At 41.0% G+C, this 17730-nt stretch overlaps 1 protein-coding gene across 1 annotated transcript in view; it reads right to left on the bottom strand.

Annotated features, from left to right (window-relative positions):
* BIRC6 (baculoviral IAP repeat containing 6) overlaps positions 1-17730 on the bottom strand; it is a 328895-nt gene that overhangs the window by 165778 nt on the left and 145387 nt on the right. The window contains 6 exon segments of the mRNA XM_074989697.1: positions 4902-5123; positions 6915-7023; positions 9570-9826; positions 11038-11317; positions 12998-13198; positions 15194-15388. Of these exon segments, the coding sequence (XP_074845798.1) occupies positions 4902-5123; positions 6915-7023; positions 9570-9826; positions 11038-11317; positions 12998-13198; positions 15194-15388 (1264 nt within the window).

Here is a 17730-nt window from a genome sequence, read left to right as displayed (position 1 = left end):
CCAGAGCTATCAGGATGAGGTGAGCCTGATCCAGTCTGACCTTGATCAGACGCATGTGAATCAAGGGAAGGGGAGGAAACACACTGAGGAGGAGAAAGCATCCCCAAGGGAGTGCCTCCCCAGACCTGCTCTGGAGAAGTGTTGATGACACTTTATGTTGACTCAGTTTGCAAACAGGTCTACGCAAGGCTGGCTCCAAAGCTGGAACGCATGATTTAGGGTCTCTGTGTATACCTCCCACTGGTGGCGATCGCTGCACGAGTGGCTGAGGGCATCGGCAATCACATTCATCAGCCCAGTGAGATATGTAGCCACGGGAGTGATGTGGTACCAAAGACATCAGGTCCACAGCTTTATGGCTTCCAAACATAGGGATGGAGACCAAACCCTGACTTGACGGTTGATATAATACATGCAGGTGGTAGTGTCTGTCAGGATACTGACAATCCTCTGAGTGAGGTGCTGATGGAAATGCTTGCAAGAGTAGCAGACTGCACTGAGCTCCAGTAGATTTATGTGGAGCACTTCCTTGGTGAAGGATCACTTGCCCTGAATCATAAGAGAACACAAATGGGTGCCCCATCCCATAAGGGAGGCATCTGTAGAAAGGGTAATAGAAGCGGGTGGTTGGTGGAAAGGCACCCCAGTGAGAATATTATCTGGACTTGTCCACCATTGCAAGGAGGCAAGAATGTGTGGCAGAATGGTAGGTGCACTTTGGACAACAGGCATAGCATGTGGTCAGCCAGGACTGAAGACACTGCACGTGTTGTCTGGCCAGCATGACCATGTACATGGTGGAAGTCATGTCACCCAGAAGCTTTAGACATGGGCGCACTGTGATGGTGGGAGACAGTCGTACCACCAGGCTGACATTACACATGCCCTGGAATCTTTGAACAGGAAGAGTGGCCCTGGCAGTGGTAGTGATTATGTGGGGAACTCTAGAGATTGTGTGGGTTAAAGAGTGGACTTCTCATAGTTTATTTGGAAGCCCCCACTGAGCAGGTGGTCTGTGGTGACCCATACCATACCAGCCAGGAGTGTTGCAACAGCCTTTTTGACTGGTGTGGTCCGTGAAGATGGTGGTGGTGGCGGCTAGGAATGTGCCAGGGAATGCCCATCTTGGTGGTTGGGGTGCCAACCGAGGTAGAGGGATATATAGAGTCCATACCATTGGTAACCTGTGCCAGACTTCTGGCGGAGGTCTGCTTCGGCGTTGATGGTTGGAGGGACTTTTTGTAAAGGTAAGCCTCGAGCCTATTGGCTTGGACCCTACTGGCCCTCGCCATGAGGCTGGAGCAGGTTCAGGACTGGGTTTGGTGACCCTCACCTAGGCACTCAAAGCAGGACGCATGGCTGTCGGAGGCCAGCATGTCTTCTCTGCACATTGCACATCGCTTGAAGCCTTGAGAGACTGGCATGGCAATGACATTACACCTAAGCTCTAACACAAAACCTAGCTAAAAAAACAAACAAAAACAAAAACCCATTTTTTTTGTATTAAACTTTAACAGGAAAGATAACTTGGATAAGAATGGCTAAGAGAGAAGAATAACTAGCTCTTTTTTGTCTTTCTGTGTGTGAGAGAGACAGAGAGAGAGAGAGAGAGGGAAGCTCTGTCTGCTGCCAAGGATGGTAGAGAAAGAACTGAGGGGCCCACGCTGCACATGCTCCAGGTAGCACAAGGAGGCACTACTGCACATGCGTGGTGTGGGAAACCCATTGATATAGAAGAATCTCCAAATACCGGTGCAAGGAAAACATTGACACCCAGAGTGGAGCACCCACGGAGACGCTACTCGAAAAAGAACCTAGTTATCAAGATGCAGGAAGACTGTGAAGCTGGCAAGCCTCACAAGGATTGCCACTATCAAGACGACCTGAGTAGGGTCAACATCCAAGGGAAAATACAGGATTTTTCATTATGAGAACTGTAAACATATGCGCCTTTCTGACTATCAGGCTACAGATGCTGGAGTGACCATTTTGTTTTTATACATTTAATTTTTTCTTCCTAAGTATAGGATTTTACAATTGTCGTTATTCAATTTAATCTTACTGATTTCAGACCATTTCTGTAGTTTCTCAGGGTTGTCTTGAATTGTAATCATGTCCTCCAAAGTGCCTGCAATACATTCCCAGCTTGACGTCATCAACAGATTTGGTAAGCATATTCTCTACTCCATTATCCAACTCATTAATGAAAATCCGACCAAGGATAGACCCTGGAGGACCCCATATTATACATTTCTTCTTAATTTAACAGTGAATCACTGATAAATGCTCCGATTATGTATTTACCTATGTGTAATTTCATGTATACCACATTTTCCTAGTTTGCTTATGAGAATGTTATATGGAACTGTGTCAGAAGCCTTACTACGATCAAGGTATGTCACACTGGCTGCTTCCCACATTCCCCTCTCCTGCCCTCTACCCCTCTCCCTCCAGTTTACTTGGACAGTAAACCAATCAAAGGAGGAAATTCAGTTGTTTTGGAATAATATGTTCCTGGCACATCCATACCTGCTTTTATTTATCACCCTATTATCCCGTTCAGGTATGAAAATAGAACAAGCAAACAACTTAACTCTGCACTATAGCGAATCATGAGTGGCAGAAGACAGAAAAATTAAACTAATTTTTAAATGCACATTGAACTAATCTGGATTCAAATAAACTAAAAAATCCTGAATTCTAACAGTATAGTTAATATGTGGCATTAAAGGGCAGTTAAGATTATCAGAGCACCTTAACTGGGCACTTACAGACCTTAACATGCTTGTAGCAATGATTTTTACCCTTAAACTACAGACATATACTCTCAGCTACAACTCCATCATAAAAGATGAGAATTTTTCCTGGGAATTTCATTAGCTTTTCTATTAAAGATGTCATACATAAATTACAAAAAACACTCCAAAGAGAATGCTATCACCTGATCTTTACTGATGAGAAGTGACTATTGACCACAAAGGCTACTTCTACACTAGCACACTACGTCAAAGTAGCCTATTTTGAAGTAAGGACATCGAAATAGGCTACTTCAATGCGTATCGTCTACACGTCCTCCAGGGCTCGTGCCGTCGATGTTCAATGTTGAAGTCGCGATGGAGAACATCGAAAGGAGCTGCCCTGGAAGGAAATGCGCAGCGTCCACATACAGAAGTGCTCCCCATCGAAATAAGGGGCCAGCAAAGCCCCAAGCTGCTCCTTTAAAGGGCCCCACCCAGACACACTCGGCCTGCACAGCACGAGAGCCACAGAGCTGACAACCGGTTGCAGACCCTGTGCATGCAGCATGGACCCCCAGCAGCAGCAACAGCAGCCGCCAGAAGCCCTGAGCTAAGGGCTGCTGCATGCGGTGACCATAGAGCCCCGCAGGGGCTGGACAGAGCGTCTCTCAACCCCTCAGCTGATGGCCGCCATGGAGGACCTCACTATTTCGAAGTAGTGGGACGCGGATCGTCTACACACACCCTACTTTGACGTTGAATGTCGAAGTAGGGCGCTATTCCCATCTTCGGATGGAAATAGCAATTTCGACATCTCACCGCCTAACGTCGATTTCAACGTCGAAATAGCACACGGTGCGTGTAGACGCAACGCGTGCTATTTCAGTGTTGTGCCAGCTACTTCGAAGTAGCCTGCTAGTGTAGACGCACCTAAAATATTTTAATTTTAACAAATAAATTTACGGGCCATGTCACCAGCACAGCAGCACAGAACAGCAGAGTACTCATCAATTAAGATGGGCTTACAGGTATTTTGCAACACCAGATCCATGTAAAGAGAGAGAAGGTACTGGTGAACTTGACCCTTTACTCACATGCTAGGTCATATTGTCCAGTGGATTAAATCATTATTGCTTGAGTTCTAGAACATCTTTATAGACTAAGCACTGGAGAACATTCATCAATTACCCAAGAAAATCATTTATTTCATGATTATCTTCAAATTTAACAACCTAATTAATAGGATCAGAATTTGAAAAAAAAAAAAGCCCAAAGTGTTATAAACGCTGCTAGCAGCCATAGCATGCTGGACAATAAGCAAACAGAAAGTAAGACAAAGTAATTTGAAAAGCTGTAATGGGACTGGATGTATTTAAGTTTTACAACTGAAGAACATAATTTTTAAGAGTGTGTCCATTCCACAGGTATGGACCCAGCCTGACACAATTACATCTGGGAAATTGCATTTGGAAACTAACAAAATCCTGAGTAATTTTCAAATGCACAGTGAGAGAAACAAGGTGTTATTCTGGTAATCAGTGACTCAGGTATGGTCTGGCTAAACAAGAGGTACATTGAATTCCAACTTGATTACTTGGCCTAACCACAAAAGGGCATTTCCTAGCTAGTCCATGCTAAAATATAGCTAATTAAAAGTTAAAATTTCATTTTCTGTGTTTTAAACACAAGCCTATGGACTCTTAAAAACTGGAGATTCACTATGCTGAAGTTGCACTAAAATATTTCTACACTGTTTTACATGAACTGCGGGCAAGGCAAGGGTGGCAGCCCAAGAAATGAAACCATATGTTGGATCTTGGTAACAGTTATAAAAATGCAGAAATTGTTTAATAAGTTTCAGAAACACCACATACTAAAAATAAGGCCATAAAGGCCATTAATGTCATCATGCATACTGACAGAAAAGTAAATGTGATTAATGAATAATTTGGTCACCTATTATGATTACTAACAAATAATTTTAGATGCTAGTCATCCAGTCTTCTCTATAATACAATACCTTTTTCAAAAACCATAAGCAGCAACAAATAAGTATTCTACTGCTACTGCACATGTAAATGGAAAAAAGCCTATCATACATTAATAAATGAAAAACAGACCTTTACACTGCATATAGTGAAATATTTTACTTGGACTACTTACTCAAAGAGCTCTCTGTTCAGCAAGGCAGGTAAGTCATACTCCACAAGGAGCTCATAGCTATGCCACAAAATTGCTGCTACACAGTGCAAATGAGAAGGAGAGGGCATCAAGAGACCATACTCTCTTGTTGAGCTATTTGGGCAGATGTAATTGATCCGGACATTTTTTTTCATGGCTGCTGCTCTTGCAGAATCACTGACCCACTTCAGCAGGGCTTGAATTCTAGAAGGCAAAAGCACATAGTATATTATAACAGAAGCAGCAGGAACCTATGAAACAGGTCAACTCACTGTCTCAAGATAATTTATACGAACGTATATCTTTAATCCGTACTGAAGACAAACTACAAATCTTAAAGTTCATTAACTACTGAAATTGATTTTTTTTTAAAAATTGAGGTCTCTCACACTGATCTGCAACAAAGCGAATTCAAGATACAGTCTCTCTAATTTCACATTTCCCACATCATTTGTAATTCCTAGGAGGTCAGTAACTATTTCAGGAGAACTGAGGAACACAATTCAGGATTTGGCAATAAATAAAAGATGAAGTGATTTTAAAATTGTAGTACATTAGTAATTTTACGACTACACAGCATACAGGCAACATTCTCTTAAACTGTTAAAACTTTGGGAGCAGAATGTAAAGGAAATAACTGTTGCCTTACCCTTACTGAGTAATAGGTAATTTAAGCAAAAGGAAGAAATGGGTTTCTAAAAGTCATAGATTTCAAGACCAGCAAGAGCCACCGTGATCATCTAGTCTGATATCTTGAATCCCACAGGTCACAGAACTTACAGGCCCTAGAACTTCTCCAAAATGATTCCTAGATCACACCTTTCAGAAAAGAAGAAGTCTAATCCTGGATGTACAGATTGTCAGTGATAGAGAATCCATCAGAATCCTTGGCACCATTTTTCCAATGATTAACTATTTCCACTGTTAAAAAAGTACACTATTTCCTGTACAAATTCATCAAGCTTCAAATTTCAAGGTAATGGATATGTTATTCCTTTATTTACTAGGCTACTTCTACACTTACTGGGAATGTCTACGGCTGCTATGCAATTTTAGGTACATCAATTTTGTATCTAAAATCAATTTTGCAGCTTTCGATATGGGTTCCTGTCTTCACTGCAGAATGTCGACGGGAGCACTCCTCCCACCAACACTCCTTAATCCTTGTGGCTCGCAAGGAATTCCAGGTTCAACACTGATCCCAGAACATGCTGTTTCACACGTGCAAAATCGCACCTTGGAAGATTGAACTTAAGCATTCAATCTTCTGCAGCTAGTGCAGATCTAGCCCAAATTAAAGAAACTATTATTAAATATTTATTCCTCATTAAACACCGCGCCCATACTTCTCTATGTCACTGCCTCACAGCATAGAATCTCCCATCCTATAAATATGGCCTACATTCTTTGTTCCAAGATACACATTTTTTAATATGTCTAAAAAATGTATTATTTACCTATGCTCGGTTTACTAAGCATGCAAAGAATTCAAAGATAGGTAGAATGAAAAATTCGACGTTTCTTAGTGAAGGTTGAACCTCTATTGTTCTGCACTCTTGGGACCTAACCAGTGCCAAACAAGAGAATTTGACACACACCAGGAGGTCTGTATTGTCTAGAAGCATTACCAACAATTCCACTGTTTACTATGCTCTTAGAAGACATTTAGGGGTAAATTAGAGCTATACAACAGCACAGAACACTGAGAGCCAGGACTGGTGACTGTAAACAAACTTTATGAGACCAAGGGAAACTTGGCCACAGCCATGATTAGTGGGCATCTGGTTAACTGAAGTCATGCCAGAGCATGCATGTTGCTGCATGAGTGAGTGCTGCACTAGAGAGGTTCAACCTGCAGTTTCGTGCTCAAAGGATATTTCAAATGAGATCCAAATAAAGTATGTTTTAGCATAATGAAAACAATAAGAAATCTCTTTTTAAACAAGTAATTATTTTAATACTTAAAAATATTAACGAGTCAAATAATTATTTTACCTGTCCTTTGTTCCAGGATCCTGAGTTGTTCCCAGCTGATAGAGAATATCTATTGTAGAGTCAGAAGACAGGCCATTCAGTCTTCCAAAAAGTAAAGGGCTATTCAGATCTTGCCAAGTACACAAAAGGAAAAAAGTAACAGTAAAAGTACTCATTTAATTTTGGTTTGTTTGCTTTTAAAAGTGCATGTGAGACAATAGGGAAGCAAGTGTATAAGTTGAGTTTTGCATTTAAAGTAAGGATTCAATCTCAGATACATACCAAATGTCATACGCTCTCTCCCATACCACTTGTGAGTAATCTTAATACTCAAAATATGTTGTAAGTATTTTCAAATAAATTCATCAATTTCTCTATTAAAAACTGGTTCTTTAGCAATGTAATTAGACCTGGTTCTAAGTTCTCTCTATAGTGGCACGCCTTTTTTAAACTTCCAAAATATTTAAAACATTAAAATCTCATGCATATAGTATATTCAACAATTTTTAAGGAGCAATGGCAATTTTGTTGTTACTCTTCACAGCACAATTTCGTCATCAAATTTCAGGAAGATATTCCCTCTTCCAAAATGGCTGACACATCTTTGTACTATCAATAATACTGAGAGCAGTTGGCAGTCCTCAGTTAGGTGCCCATTTTGAGAATATTGCTCTACATGGGCTGTATCTGCACTAGCAAGTTCTTTCCAAAGAACTCGTACAGTGCCTAGACACAAAATGCATGCTTTTGATCTGAAATTGAAAGAACAAAACTTTTTCTGGCACTCCTCTTCCTCTCCCAGACGAGGAAGAGCACCTTTTTTCAAAAGATTCTTTTGGAAAAAACGTGTAGACACCCCATTGACACCCCTCCCTTTTAAAAAAAAAAAGTGGTCCTCATGGTGCTGGATGTTTTTGATCCCCAGCCCATTCCTTTGAAAGAGTGGAGGCTGTATGGACACTCTCTATGTAAAGAGTGTACTGATTTTTTGTTTGTGGGCGCACACTTTTGAAAGAAGCTTTTTCAGAAGAGATCTTCCAGAAGAACTTCTTTTGAAAGATTGATGCAGTGTAGATGTAGTCCAAGAGATTGAAGCCACAGGATATTCTTAGCATAAATGCCCATCACCCCTCCACCTGTCAGAGAGCTTTTCTTCATTTCCTGGCAACATAGGTAACTCTCATCTCACTTTAAGGCAGCTTGGCTTCACTTCTACTAGGAACAATGAGTTGGTGGCCATTCTGAAACACCATATATTAATGAAAACAAGCTCTGATATAAGTTCCATTCAGAACAGCAGTTGGCAGCCATTTTTAAAGTGGGCTACTCTTCATGAGTTTCTCTGAAGAAAAGAAATATAAACACTAGCCCAATGGTTTTCAAGCAGTGTGCCATGAGAAATGTCCATGTGTACTGTGAAATTTCACTAACTTCCCCTTGCCACAGCTCTCTGCAGAGCTACCATGGGGGGCAGAAAGAGGGGAAAACTGATGACCCTGCAAGGCTGCCTAAGTTCCAGCTGTCTCAGGATTGGTCAATTTCCCCCTACGGAGGCTCTTTGCAGAGCTGCGGCAAGGGGAAATCATGCAGCTGTTATGCTGCTTCCTGGCTTGTAGCAACGAGGGAGGGAGAGTGGGTGGGAATCTGCTGGAGCTTGGACACAGTTTAAATGCCACATCCCAGTTCCAATGGGCTGGCGGGGAGGGGAAATTTCCAGTGATTACTCAATTACTCAACATTTCTAGCATGGCATGTGTTTACTTGCCCATCTTTTTCTTTTTTTAAGTTGACACTAAATCTTCTAACAGCTAGAAATATCATGTCATAACCATCTCTTTGGGAATCTCATTTAATGTTCACACACAGTAATGAATTTAAAGTAAAAACCGAACAGGAATGTTGCAATAATTCCATAATGAAGTTTTAAATGCATGCACCTAAAAACTGGGTTAAACTTAAAAAGTCCAAATGTTAAATTAAAAATATAATTTTTGTAAGTTTAGCCGTAACACTCAATTTCTTTAGTTTAACCAGGCTTAGTTACATGACAATCACAACATTCCTGAAATCTGTCAAACTACTCACACATACTCTCAGCTGTAACTATTCCTTAACACAGTTTGCTTCTGGGAATTTATGCACACCAAATGCATAGTTCCTCTATCCTGAAGGATTCCAAGCTTATTTATCTGATTATTTGCTGAAACTGTTATTTCACCTGACTCTGTTCTTTCACTTATGATTTGGGTTTGTCTTGGTAATCCTGCTGTATCACTGAAAGACAATTATGTAATGATTTTCAAACTTTTGTATCAGTTACTCTTCTCACCTAGCAAGCCTCTGAGTGTGGAACCCTGCCCCCTATTTATAAATTAAAATAAAATGAAAATAAATTAAAGGGGGATTTTAATTTAATGCAGGTTTCCGCCATGAAGCGGACAGCTCCCAACTACTATGTAGCCACCCTTTCGAGAACACCTATTCTGGAGCCTCCTCATAGGCATTAAAAGCACAGCATTGTATACCACATAAAATTACAGAGCAATGTGCAACTTCAAAATGCTGAATAGAAATTATAATTAGTAAATTTCAACCACATGAACCATAAAAGAAGGTGCAAGATTTAGAATGACAAATATCTTAAAAAACCAAGACAACAAAGCAATACATTCTCACCTGCAGGATCACTCCCAGATGCGGAACAATTCCTTAGAAGAATGTCAATCAGTTTTAGGCCTATTCTGGTGGACTGCAGCCCAATTTTTACAAGCACAGCCTCAATGTTTGGAGAATGCATACCACAGTATGGCGACATCAGTAAGGCAGCACATGTCTGCAACAGATTGGCAGTGGGTGCTGCAGCACTAGCCATCATTCCTTCTAAATCACTTATATGAGTGAGGCAGTGATGTAATAATCTTAGCCATCCAATACTGAAACAGTAAACAAAAAAGCTAGAATGAGTTTAGTGTATGCTATTATTATGATGTAGCTCAACTTTATTAAGTCAAGTAAACACCTTTACAGATGGAAGTATGACAGAAAGAGAAATATATATATATTTGTGGTTAGATAGTACTGTAACGGACAAAAAATACTTAATGTGAAATCAGTGATATGGTATTAGAGCGACACTATACACACATTATTAAAGACTGTACGATAAAGAGTTAAAGATACCCTGTAACTTAATTTAACTGAACCATCTGTTGAACTTTGCTCATGGAAGGCTGCTATATGTATCTAATTTAAATTTGGTTTTTCTGTTTCTTCACCTAAGTTGCTCTAAAATTTGAAAAACAATGTGAATCAAAACTATTATAAAAAACTCCAAGTTTTCTGGGATCATAGAGACAACTCAAAGTCATTCATAACAACAATGAACAGCCAATGAGCCACAGCAAAAGTAAGAGTACCTCTATACCCTGGTGGATAGAAACTCTCTCCAAGGATGAGACATCCAAGTTCAAGTACCCCTGCATTCATTATTTATAAAAAGCTAAACAAACTTCAACACAAGACATCAGGATGGACCCATAAGAGAATACTGCCCAGTCCAGGGCCTGGGCATTCTCATGCAAGGCAGGAGACCCAAGCTCCCTATCAGGTAGAGGCAGGAACAGGTCTTCCAAATGAGTTACCTAAATACTGGGCTGAAGGTCATAAGGTAAGTGTCTTGTCATCCAGTGTTTTGTGACTCTAGTCCACTTTTCTTTTGGCCATTTTAAGTTAAACACAAAATTAAAATCTTCCATTTCTTTAAACACTAAGGAGTCCAGAGTTTTTTGAAATTTCCAACATGCCAGAAATTCTATTATGCCTCATTAATGCAGATTAAGTTTTCCGGCAAAAACTACCAATCCTTTTGCTCTGAAGGTTAGTAAATCCCTTATTTCGAGTTAACTTTAAAATGCAATATATTTAATTTATTAAATTTCTTGTAATGCTTGCTTGCATTAAACTAAAACCCAAATTTTCTGAAAGAGTTAAAATGGAAACTATTGATGTTGACTAGAGAGAAATGTTAATCTGAGAATTCATTGCACTACCTATGACTTTTGCCTTAGACATAAAAGACTTAATAAAGAAATGATGAAAAGCATAGACAGCTCTCCTCATTTCTTGCAACCATAAACAAACATACCTTGTTTTAGACACCTGATCTTCAGAAGGAAGAAATGGATTGTTAACTGTTGCAGATGACGTGTTTCCAAAAGCTGTGAGGCCTAACAATTTAATCTGAGAGAGGCCTAATGTGCTAGCATCTCGTGGGCGATGTAGTCGAAGGCAAACTGCTGAGGCCACTTCAGCTTTTACAAGCTGGATTTTTATATAAGTGAGACCACTTGTGATAACAGGAGTTGACAGAGGTAACATATTCACCCCATCTGCACTTACTTCAACAGATACTGATGAAGGGCAAGCTACAGAGTAAGAAAAGAGAGTTTAATGCTTTATTTAATGCTGTCTAACAATGAAAATACTATCACAATCACAAAATTTTAAAATAGTCAATCAGTTTTAGTCACACTGTTAAACTATAGAATGCTATTTACTTAAACATTTTGGGTGTTGAAGGGTGTGTGTTTGGGGGAGTGAGTATGTCAGCACCTTATCTCTAACCATATAACCCGCAACATTAGTCCCCTGCACTGTGTGCAGCAGACAGGAGACATGCTTCTGATCCAGTGAAGCAGGGCAGTGTGAGATGGTGCCCCCACCCCAAGCACAGCACCCTGATCTAAGAGTAACACTCACTAAAAAAAAAATATATATAAAAAATTGTTTTGAGCTAATCACATGTTAACTGTAATTAACAGCCTATTTTAAAACCATTTATCAATTTGAACACCACTATATTTTCCCCAACTTAGTATATGTCCACAACTGCACTTCTGTTGTTAGTTTTTGTCACTCAGAGGTGTTAGAAAACACACCCCATCAATGACAAATGCTTTAATGACAAAAAGTGCCAGTATGGATGGTGCTTTGCAATATGGAAATGCTCTCCAAGTGATGGAGCTGCCACCCCTCATTGGAGGTGGTTTTATTTTGTTGCCAGGAGAGCTTTCACCTGGCAACAAAGAATGGCTACATAGCATACCTTGCAATGGCTGTGCCACTGTTAGGTATGCAGTGTAGACTTAGTCTGTAAGAGACAATTCAGAGTCATTAAAATGAACAGTGTAGACTGTGAGACAAAATTTGATCTGAAAGATAAAAATACAACCATAAATGTCAAATTTCTTATTTAATCTATATGAAAAGATTGATTTTTGTGCGTGATTCCAAAGACTGAACAATGAAATTAATTAAGTAGGCCAAGAGGCCAATGTTCCATCTAATTTCTTCCACCCACGTGCAGAATAATTTTGTTACATGCACTGAGGCATGTGCAGATGTGAACCACCAGTAGCAACACATGATGCTGGCTGTGGACACTCTGCTAATCAGCTGGGCAGCACCTGAATCTCCTAGGTGGCCAGCCACCCAAACAGACAGCTGATAGGGAATGCTGATGGGGGTCCTGCCAATTCAGGCTATGTCTATGTCAAGAGCTTCTTGCTGGTATTCTGTATTCTACAGTCACAAGATCACTTTCAAACAAACACTCTTACCGGGGGGGAGAGAGCCATCAGACCAGGGATTATAATCCATAAAAAACTGAATTTAACATTAGAAACAATAGGACAGCCACAATAAGGGCCCTGATAGGCCCCATACAGTGCTCCAGAGAACCCAGTCTGAGGCATAAGGAGAATTAATACCTGGGACTCAAAACTAAGAAAATAACTAAGCAATGTATAAGCAGATTACTTCTGAAATGCAAAAGCCTCTTCTACTTAGCACCAATTCTCATCGCTGACAATGGAGGCAGACCTAGAAGAGCAGCAAGGGATGCACTCAGGCTTTGTCCTCTCTACCAACCTATGCTGATAAAACTATGTTGATGAGATGCATGGAAAATCCATACCCTTGAGCAATGGAGTCCTATCAAAATACCCCACCCCTGTGCAAACAGCACTTTATGCGGACAGTAGGGATTGACACATATATAAAATATACCCTAACTTTTTCAGCAGAATTTTTAACAACCTACTTACTTGCAAGGGAGGCAAGATGAGGTTGTATGTGTATCTCTTTTAGCAACACTGCAGCAGGAAGGTGAATTGTGAGGTCACACCAGGCTTCCTCAGGTAGAAAGATGTAAGACCATGCAGCAGATCGAGCTCTTCTATGGGGAGGAGTAGCTTGGAGTAGTACTTCAGCAGGTTGGGCAGTAGGACTGCTAGATGTGATTGAACCTTCAAACAAGTATTATATTTAATACCACATTGTAAAGTTCCAATTGCTAGTATTCAATTTACCAGTCACTAAAGAGTAACATTTTTCTACTATTTCTTTGTTACAGGTTACAACAGTGCAATCTGATGTTATCATTGCAAGTACTAAATTAATTTTGTTTTTCCATTAAAATATATTATACATTGAGACTATGTCTACATTTACCCTCTTCTTTGAAGGGGCATGGTAATCAGGGGGATGGGGGATTACTAATGAAGTGCTGAGATGCATACGCAGCACTTCATTAGACAAATTCTCCCCCATGGCAACTTTGAAGTGCTGCATGCTGTGTAGCCGCAAGAAATGCCCATGCTATTTCGAAGTGCCCTCGGCTACACAGCTTGCCGGCACTTTTAAGTTTGACACTTCGAAGGTGCCGCGGGGGAGAATTTGTCTAATGAAGTGTTGCATATGCGTAGCAGCACTTCATTAGTAATCCCTCATCCCCCTGATTACCATGCTCCCTTCAAAGAAGAGGGTAAACATGGATATAGCCCACCTGTATAGAAAAATTTATATATGCACACACAACTAAGCAATTTTGCTCGTAAATTTTCTAGACATCTGCAAGCAAACAGCCTAAATCTACAGCCAAACCTACAGCAACAACCAAAATATGATGTGAGGGGGGCCAGTTAGCTAAATCCAGAGCCAATCTTCTGGTAAGGTGTTAAGCTCCCACCTCAGCTGCTTAGAACGAAGAGGATGATGTGCTGAAACCAACACAGTATCTCCATGTTTATCATTCCCACATATTGCCAGAGAAACCTCACTTATACAAGAGCAGTTTTCAAGCACTACACATGCACAAAATTTCTATGTATAGATTACTTAAAAGCTAATTTACATGTCCCCCCTCAAAAATACTACAGCCAGTTGTGTGTGTCCATTTTAAGCTACTAGCAAGGTCCAAATGGTTCAAAAACTACCCTCCCCACCCCTTGTATAAGGAGAACTGAAAGGAGTGAGTTTCACAAAGCACTGGTCTTTCAGAGTAATATTAAGATTGCTACATTACAGGTACTGAACTTGGCAAAGTAGTTTTCAAACTTGATTTGCAAGTCTGCTATATATGGTTACTACATTTATGACAATTCAGGCTTCTCTCGTCTGATCATGAAGCCAAAATCAACTGACAAAAACACCAACCGACACGGAAGACCTTCCTTTCCTTGGCTGCTCAGACTCATTAACTTCTTACAATGAGGGGGAAAGTTCAGGTGTGAACCCAGCAGACAGGACCATTTAATTTCTTCTCTCTCTTTTTCCTTACCCACTGCTCCTAGCTGAACTAAGAAAGCAGTAACCTTTACTGTTGTATGTCTGCCTGGTTTAAGAGTAGAGTAGGAAGAGTTGTTTGAGTACCAAACGCTAACATGTATAGCACCAGATTGTTGCTGACAATAAGCCATTTGTAACACATGTGGAGGTAAGCTGTTGCATATATTTCATGTATATGTGGTCCCAGAGGGGTAGAAGGAGTGGGTTTTATCCATGAAAGGTCATGACCTAATACATTTGTTTGTCTCTAAGGTGCCACAGGACTGCTTTATAGTTATACCTACAAGCTCTCTGTTGGCACTGATTTTATTCTTCGCAATTTTATAGACATTTTTTAATAGTTTCTTTTCATTCTATCACTCAAATGTGGAGAAACTTTTTGCCACTTTCCCACAATATTTGCAATGTCTGAAAACCAATATTCTCATTTTAATCAAAATAGGCTTTTTCACTCTCCAGTCCTGTTGGTACTCAGATTCTGGATGAATCACCTTCTGGGCTCTGCCTGCAGACAGAAATCATAATCTTTTGATTAGCGTATTACTATTTTAAGAATATGCCTTGTATAAAGTTGACTGACTATCCTACCTTGCTGACATTTTTAAAGATGTATGTCTTAGTGCAATCTAGTTGTCTTTTAAAGGCAAAAAAAAAAAAAAAGTAGCATTACAAACCTAATGGTGCGAAATTGTGGATTCCTTCTGCATTATCAGGCTCAGAAGCTAATACTCTTGCTTTCAAACTGCTATCTGTTGCCTTGCTAGGACCTGAGTCAAGAAATTTCATAATAGTTGAAACCATGCTTCTTGCTGTGTTGACAATGGCTCTTGTACTGGTTACCATGTTGTTGCAAATGAGCTGAACACCTCCTAAATAAAGCAAGTTAAACATACATTAAAGAGAAGTATGGAACTGAAAGAAAATAGACAGCCTACCTTTTGGTTAACACTAAGAAAGGAGAAATTACTCATTTTGGTGCAGTAACAGTAGTTCTCCAAGATGTGTCCCTGTGGGTACTCCACGTAGGTGTCGGTGTGTCCCTGCACTGTAGATCGGAAGATTTGCAGTATTCCTCCACCCCAAGTGCCTTGTGTGCATAGGGGCCAGCAACTGACATCACTGCACTGAGAAGAGAGCATGTGGCACAGCTGTCCTAGTTCCTTTTCTACATGAAGTTCTTACAGACTCCAAGTAGAGGGGAGGAAGGGAGAGTCATGGAGCACCCGCAGGGACACATCTCAGAGAACTATCATTTCTGTGCCAAGGTGAGTAACTTCTCCTCCTTCGAGTGCTCCATGCGGGTACTCCACGTAGGTGACTCTGTAGCAGAACCCATTTGCTGGAGGTGGGTATTGGAGTATTTTAAGTGGAATGATGTCAAACAGCATCTGCCAAGGCGGTGGCAGGAATCAGCCCTTTCTGCAGTGCATAACGCTTTGCAAACATATGGTGTGAGGACCAGGTGGCCACACTGCAGATGTTCACCAGAGGGACATTACCACAGAAGAAGTTGTTGCAGCCATCGTTCATGTCGAGTGGGCTCTAATAGTCTGTGGTGGCTACTTGCCTCCAAGTTGGTATGCAGTGCAAACAGATTCTGCAATCTGCTTGGATAGTCATTGTGCTGCAACAGATGTTCCAGCACAGGGCCCCTACCATGCTAGGAAGAGTTTGTCAGATTTCCTATTTAGTTTGGTTTTATCGAGGTAAAAAGCAAGTGCACTTCTAACATCGAGTGTATGCGATACAGCCTCTGTGGGAGAGGAGTGAGGCTTAGGAATATAAGCAGGTAAGTATATAGGTTAGTTTACATGACAACCAAAGATGACTTTGTGGAGAAACCTCAGGTGTGTCTGTGGCAGTTGTTTGACTCTGAGTTGGTATGCTGTGCACATGTAGCCTGCAGGCCACCAGGATAGGCAATGTGCCAAAACAGCTGTTCCTGCATGAGGCCCCGAACACACCACAAAGTCTGTCTGATTTTCTGGTTGCTCTAGTTCTCGTAAGGTAGAATGGAACTGCCTGTCTTGCATCAAAAGTAATAAAACTTTCAGGAGAAACTTTGGCTGGGGCCTGAGTACTACTTTGTCTCTGGTGAAAACAATGAAAGGAGGGTCTACCATGAGGGCCACAATTTCTACTACCTGTCCTGCTGATGTTACTGCCACTGTGAGAGCGGTTCAAAGGATGGCGAGACAAGTGTATCTAGGAAAGTTTTACTTTTCTTTGCTATTTTTACTTCATTTGTTTACGAACTGCTCTTTGTGTGTTTTGCAAGGAGTCCTCTCTTATCAGGCAGTTGTCCTGATATGAGAAGCTGCACACTTTCTGCTTGCGCAGATGAGCTGACACTATTACCAGTACTTTGAAGAATACCCTCGGTGAAGTGGAGAGGCTGAAGGGAAGTGCCATTTACTGGAAGTGTTGTCCGCCCACCATAAATCGGAGGTATTTCCTGTATACGGGCTGGATGGCCATATGGAAATATGCGTCCTGAAGGTCAAGAGTCATCAACCAGCTGTGATACTGCAGCTGTGAACCCTTTACCTTGCCATGTGGCAGGACAGATCCACATGCTGACAGGGTCAAGCATGGGGCTTTGTTGGACCTGTTACTCTGCCAGTAGCAGGGCATGATGTTTGTGCCAGCGAGGAAATGGTTTTAGGTTTTTCAGCCACATTAGTCTTAGGCTATCCCAGTCATTTGGACACTAAAGATAGTTCTTGCGACCTCTGGGTGCATTAGGTGATGGCAGCCCCAGCAAGCTCTTACCTGGAACCCTCACAGGGAGCAAAACAGGCTTGGATTTGTGGGATCAGCCTCTGTTGGGTGAGGGAGGATTCCCTCTTAGCATCTACATTTACCTTTTTAGATTGTTTAGAGGTTGCAAAGCTCACTGCTGGAACAGCACTAGAGTTATCTAATGTCACCATATGTATGGTATAAGTGGGATGTGGTTCTTATTATGGTTCCATCTTACACAGGGACCTCAATGCCCTTTGTCCTTCCAGTCTTACCTGATCCACCTTTGGAAAACCAGAAACACGGAGCCATGAGGCTCTGTTCATAACCACTGCCACTGCTCAGGAACATGCAGTAGTGTCAGTGGAGCCAAAGGAGGCCTGTAAGGCTGTGCTTGCCATCAATGAGCCCTCATTAGTATTAGCTGTAAATTGCTCTCTTTTATGGATCTGGAAAGGATTCAATAAAG

This window comes from Carettochelys insculpta, chromosome 3 (assembly GCF_033958435.1).
Source record: "Carettochelys insculpta isolate YL-2023 chromosome 3, ASM3395843v1, whole genome shotgun sequence".
Lineage (NCBI taxonomy): Eukaryota > Metazoa > Chordata > Testudines > Carettochelyidae > Carettochelys > Carettochelys insculpta.
Note: the sequence above shows the minus strand (reverse complement) of the source record. Positions and strands in the feature narration are given on the sequence as shown.